At 37.7% G+C, this 6,659-nt stretch overlaps 1 protein-coding gene across 1 annotated transcript; it reads left to right on the top strand.

Moving 5' to 3' along the window:
* The first annotated feature begins 2,314 nt into the window (after positions 1-2,314).
* On the top strand, positions 2,315-5,835 carry LOC141817970 (uncharacterized protein At4g26450-like). Its single transcript, XM_074705574.1, has 4 exons — positions 2,315-4,239; positions 4,403-4,589; positions 4,757-4,805; positions 5,557-5,835. Exons 1-4 carry the CDS (start codon positions 2,372-2,374, stop codon positions 5,607-5,609), a joined length of 2,157 nt encoding a protein of 718 aa, XP_074561675.1. The 5' UTR covers positions 2,315-2,371; the 3' UTR covers positions 5,610-5,835.
* The last annotated feature ends 824 nt before the right edge of the window (positions 5,836-6,659 follow it).

Raw genomic sequence — 6,659 nt, 5'->3', positions numbered from 1 at the left:
CATCATGCTTGGACTCAAACTTAAAATTTTTTCTTACTTGATAGTGTTTTTCAAAGTATTTAAATTTTATTCTTCAAGTGTTTTTTTTAAAGTTTTTTTGTAAAAAAAAATCCCTCAATATTTATTTATGATTTTGATTATACCAAAGTGGAGAGAGAACATAATTTTAAAGTTTAAAGTTAAATATATTTTTACATTCTTTTTTAAAATGTTTTTCTCTAAAATTTTTCAAAGCTTTAATTCTTAATTTTTTCAAGAAAAGTATCTTTTAATGTGTTTTGAAAAGTAAAGTATATCTGTAAAATATTTTTTATAAAATATTTTCAAAAATTTAACTATTTTAAAATGCTTAAATTCTACTTGAATGGGTCTTAAACTCAAATTGATAAAATGAAAAATTATGTTATGTTTAGGGGGAGAGATAAAAATTATGTTCAAAATTTTTTAAGTATACCTTAATTTTAGGGGAAGATACTGAGTTAAGGGGGAGTCTAAAATTTCTTCGTGACCTATGAGTCTTTTTTTGAAATGACTATTCTCAAAGAAAATTATTTTTACTTAACTTTGAACCGAGATTTCAATAATAAAAAATAGGAAGATATTAGTGCAGGGAGTATCAAATAATTGAACTATGATTTTGATAATGGTAAAGGGTTCAAGTAAAGCTTGTGGTGTTTATTAACGAGCTAAACTGAGTGTGTAGAAAGTATAGGGAAGTCCTAATTGTGACTGGGCAAGGAAGTCATAATCTGAAGGACTGGGCAAGAAAGTTTTAGTCAGGAGAACTGGGTAGGAAGACTTGACAGATCAAAGTACTAGACGAGAAGTCTAAGTGGGTGAGGAGATCGGACATCTGGCGGAGGAAAATCCTAAGGGTCGAGGATCGGATGCTGAGCAAAAGTCCAACCAAGTCTAGAAGATTGAATAATTGGCAGAGGTAATTTCTCCTGAGAGAAGTAGGTGAGGACATATTCCATGGAAGGGAATAGTAAGTGTTTGTCTGACTTAGAATTTCATTGGAAACCTAAAAGTCAAGATCAGACATTTGATAAACTATCTATTTCCTATTTTATATATTTTGCACTGACTTAGTGATATAGGAAATAAGGATCCGAACTTTGGGTTTCAGGCGCCTCTATCTAGATTCGGGTGACCGGACGGTCTAGGCGCCTTGAAGGGATGCAAGCACTTGGACGTCAGCTAATTAGGCCAGCGAGGCAGATGAGGTGGCAAGTTCCTAGTGGTTGGGACACCTTAGCTTCTAAATGCTTAGAGATGGATAAAGCACAATAGAGTCAAAGTTAATCCAACAACCTCCATGTCAGCATTTAGGCGCCGGAGATGGGAAGTCAGTGTCATGATCAGATCGACAAGATGACATAGAGGCGCCCGAAAACGAGTTCTAGGCATTCAAATTAGGCTATATAAGCAGTTGCGAGGGGAAATCCTAAAAACACTCAACTACGCTACCTCGATGTCCATTCTGCGCACGACCGAAGCACCTTAGACGCCGTCGTAATGCCGGAAAGCTGCACTAACAACTTCACCTATAATTCCATTTCATATTGTCGGTAATATATTTAATTTTCACCCATATTTGTACATAATTTATTAGGACGGTAAAATTTTACCGATATTAAATTTGTAAAGGTGAAACTCTCTCTCAAAAGAGGAGAGTTTAATAGTGAATTGTCTATCATAAACGGTCAAGGACTGTGAGCCTTTGATTAGTAGTTAGTGGCTGTGAACTAAGTAAAATAAATATATCATTTTTTTATTTTTTATTGTGTATTTACTTTACTCTAATTTATAAAATTCTTCAAATTTATACAAAAAATTAACAAATACGTTATTCTTCTGCAAAAGGTGGAATCCGCCACCTTAGTGGCCCTCCGACCATTTGTGAGGAGGTAAATCGGGAAATTGCAGTTGGCCACGACACAGGAGGGTATTGCCTGGCTTCGTCAGGATTCGAACCCTTACCCTCTTCTGCAACTCTGATACGTCGTAACCAACTCAGCTATACCCCGGGTCAACAAATACGTTATTCACTTTCTCTAACCCTCGTCTCGATCCCACAGAGACTGCGTGATTATCTGCCATGTAGTCTAGGGCAATTGACAACTTTTAAACACTACCATTAGAGGTGCGCTTTATTTTTGCTCTAATGAAAAAGGAATTTTAAACAGAACTTTTAAAATTATTTATCAGGTTTTATGCTGCCACGCATAAAGTGTAAAATACGATATACCAATACAATTTTACCTAATTCATCTCCAGCACGAATGTCCTTCATTCCCAAGTTTCACTTTTATGTCTTTGTAGTTCTCTGTTGGAGAGGGATTCGTCCCATCCATCTCGACCGAAAGGAATGCAATCCAAGTATCGCAACCCCGGCGATGGATACCGACTGGTGTCTCCGTTCGGCCGCAACCAGAGGCGCGGAGGATTCAACCGCAGCTATCCGATGCACTACACCGCGCCTGCCACCAAGCTGGAGATCCTATTGGAAGCCGGCCGCCTCGCCGCTGAGTACCTGGTATCCAAGGGCTTGATCCCCTCCAATGCCCTTCCCCGCGACCACTCCGCCAGAAGCACCCTACAGGAATTCAGAGGGCACGGGAGAGAGAGTCCCGCCGCATCGTCCTTCAACGAGGCCAGGGTTCCGGCTATGGCTAGGCTTGGATATCCGGCTTCTGGCTCCAGGTATCCAAGGAAAAGGTCTAATGATGACTACGAGCGATTTGGGTCGAGGAAGAAGGCAAGTGTCCGGAGAACAGGGGCCTACACCCGAGGGTTTGGTGGTCCGGAATGGGATAGCGAGCGGGGAAGAAACGTGCCGTGGATGGAACGGAGTAGAAACCGTTCTGATGTCATGGAAGAGGAAGACGATGATTTTGCCCCAGGATACAGCATAGATCGGCGGAGCAGGCACGAAGAGGTTGGAAGCAGCAGGGTTGCTGGAGATGAACATCACTCGAAGAGCGAAGTGGTGGGTGAATCAGGGTCGGAACTTGATGATTCTGGATCGAAGGCGAGTTCAAATAGTGACAGGAAGGATGCCCCTTCTGCAGGGTCTGCTGATGTATCTAAAGGGGCAGATGATGCGATGGTCTCAAATACAGAAGCTGGAGAAGGTAAGAGCAGCGAGAGTGAAGAGTTGGAGAAGAAAAGTTCAGTGGAGGATGATTTGTGCATGAAGTCCGTTGAAGCCGATGAGGGTGGCTCTGCTAGCGATCATTGTAATGGCCTATTGAAACTTGATGGTTTTCCAAAAGTGCCAAAACGACCTCGGTCATCATTGGCACATAAAAACCCTATTGATCTTGGTCTTAAAACTGAGGATGGGAATAGAGTTGAATTTGCCTCTGGAGGAGACGCTGGAATTGCTGTAGATAAACTTTTTTCAACTGATGATTCACTGAAACAATCCCCAAGATCACTAGCACACAAAAGTCTTGTGGACTGTGAGCATGGTAATGAGTTTGAAGTTTCTGGAGGAGTAACTGAAGAAACTGCAAGCAAACTTCCAATTGATGGCTCATTGAAAGATTCTCATATAGGTTCCACTGACAACGCTGATCCTCAAGTACCAGTTAATTCTGCTGATGTCAATATTCATTCCTCCAAGCAATCACCCAAGTCTCAGTGTGATCTGCAACAGAACCTACATTGTTCGGAAATGTCCATTATAAAAGTAGATGACGAGGATGATAAGGTTACTGAACATAGTGGTAATAGGGAACTTGAGAAACAAGTCTGTTCACCTACACCTAGTGCATCTCAGAAGAGTGAATCCTCCCAGCTTGCCAGTGGTACACAAACACATGCTAAACTGATTGTTCAGATGCCATTACAGGATGAAAAAATGACTGGGCCAGGTGATCAACTGAAACCAATCAATGCCCCTTTAGTTCCAAAAGTTTCAGCTGAATCTTTCTTGCAGTTGGAGGGACTAAAGCATAACCAACCAGTATCCTTCAAGATCTGTGACCTTAATCTAATGGAAGCTCCTGAAGTAACTGATACTACTGAGCGTCATATTTTGGGTGATTCCCACACTTCAGCTCCTCCATTGGAATCTGGAAAACGACTTTCAATTGATTTTGGTCTGTCCATAAATAACAGAGCCAAAAGTAGTTATGACTTCAACCAACTTTCAGGGGATGGAAAAGTCATTCCAGTAATTGACTTGGATGATGACTCCGTAATAGAAGTGAGTGATCCTTCAAAATCAAAGTAAGTGTGTACTTGAGTGAAAAGGCACCTTTTCCTCTAGTTTTTAATTGCTTGAAGTTACCATAATGATTGCTATTACTTGTAAACCAGATTAGTTTATTATTTTCACCATCAGTTGCTAAATGGACTTGATTATTCTAAGCTCAATGTTACGATATTGCAGAAATGAAATGGTATATCCAGTGGAGAATGTTCTAAACCAGACAGAACCTTCAGATCATCTTCCAGTCATTCACGATACTTATGGTTTGGCCATTTCTGATTACCTTGGAGCTGACATAACATGCAGCTCTTCAGGCCAAGCTGAACTTAATAACCTTCAAGTTGGAATGGGTCTTCATGGTACCGAGGTATTATTCACTATATTTTATAGAAATCCTGTAATTGAACTTCAATTCTCATTTGATATTAGTTACAATTTCAGTCACATGACAAGAACACCACACTTGTTTTACATATTATGTTGTTACTAATATGTTTTACATACTACTTGTTTTTGGCCATGGTCTTCTTTTAGGGGTTTGCTGTTGTTGATGACTCAATATATGGATCGCTTGGAGATATAGGTTTGTCAAATATTCATTTTCTTATGTTCTTGCTCTTTCTCCATGAAACAAGAAAATAGTGACCCTGATTTGAAATTGATTAATTGTCCCAGTGTTCTTTTGACTTATCAAACAGCTTGTTTCTTTGCAATTTCTTTATCAAGTCACTATTCAAAGTACTATTTTAGTTAAATAATCATCTGAATTCACTTAAGAGATTTTGTAGAAGGTAAGTAATTCAATTTTAAGTGCATTAGAATGGAGAAAAGATTTGCAACTTTAAAAAAAGATGAGCTAATAAAGCCTTTTGATATTGCTCATTCAAGCATTTATCAAAACCAGAGAATTTCATTAAAAAATATATCTAGACAGTTGAAGTATCTTCGTTAGTTGCTTATACTAATCACAAACTGTTTTATTGCGATGAAAATATTTTTAGCAAGCCTTATCCTTAGAGTTTTAGTGTCACCTTTATTTAGGCTATTGTTAGCAGAGGTTTGCTACAATTTGACAACCACTATTATCTGAAAAAAATCTTCTAATTTCTAAATTCTGAAAGAATCAAATTTGTCTCAGCCATTTATGTATGATTTCATGATTGTTTCGTTTCTCTTTCATTACTTTCTATGTCACTCTATTTTCTTGTCACAAATTGATTTACATGAATATGATAAGTTGGATAAGTAGGCATGCTGGGCTTTGTTTTAGATTGCCTAAATGATCATCAACTCCAACTCTTATTTGTTCTCTGAATAAAACTTTCGATTAACAGGATTTATGGATGTGTGGGACCAGACACCTCAGGACTATGAGAAGTTCTTTTGACTTAAATTGTATCGTAACATTATAGCATGGCTCTCTAATATCCGTTATTATATGTAGTTGCCAGTTTGGTTAGAACTGATTTCATTGGCAATAACCATCTTCTGATATATAATTTGATGTTGTACCGTCACTTTAGTCACATGTCCAGAAAGTACAGTTCATCAATCTGTTTTGTTGTATATTTACTGATGTCAAAACTATATGTTGTCTTTCCTTGTAAGGGTAATTGTTGTTTATTCTGATCAGGGTAATTGTGCTTGTTCAAATTCTTTTGCTTGCAGTTTCAGCTTTCTAATAACTGAACCATGATAGTTTTGATTAATTAACTTATTTACGACCCGTTGTTGCAATAAATGGATCACTGAGTGTCTTCTTCTTCTTCTTCTTCTTTTGTATCATTTGTTCATTTCTCCCAATAGATCTAATATAGTCGGATCCTTCTTTATCTTTGAGACCTCGCATTGATGGGAGCTTAATCTACCGGACTATCCTTTTTATTTATTCATTTCTCTCACATATATTGAATCTCATAATTGTCTTGGAACTGTTATGCAAATTGTTCCAATTCTATTTTCATATTTCTCCATTTATTTGTACCATGGAGGCTACCTCCAAGCGTGGCTAATATGTTGGGGAGCAATTGTCTTTTAAAAGCCCCTGCTTAAGCCTCATAAACATCTGCTTGGGTGGATTTTAAAGGGAACCACATAGCGACAACAGATGTTTGTATATGACATGCAATAAATAAAACCTTATGGTTCATTTAAACCAAATAAAATTTGACTTAACCCCTAAGTGACCCTGTTTAGTAGATTCTTAACTAGTTGTTTCGTAGTTGATAAATACTTTAGATATCAATAGATATCTTAATATTTTAATATTTTATATTGACTATATATGCCCTATACACTACATGTGGACTATCCATTGAGTCAACAACATAACATTTACATATGCTTTTTTAAACCTTGGAACGAACATGTGCGGTGTCAAATAATTAACATGTTAAACCACATTGTAATGGAGGTTACAATAGGTGTGTAATTCAAG

The sequence above is a fragment of the Curcuma longa genome, unplaced genomic scaffold (assembly GCF_044706935.1).
Source record: "Curcuma longa cultivar G26 ecotype Majalengka, Jawa Barat unplaced genomic scaffold, ITB_CL_G26_1.1 contig_22754, whole genome shotgun sequence".
Taxonomy (NCBI): Eukaryota; Viridiplantae; Streptophyta; class Magnoliopsida; order Zingiberales; family Zingiberaceae; genus Curcuma; species Curcuma longa.
Note: the sequence above shows the minus strand (reverse complement) of the source record. Positions and strands in the feature narration are given on the sequence as shown.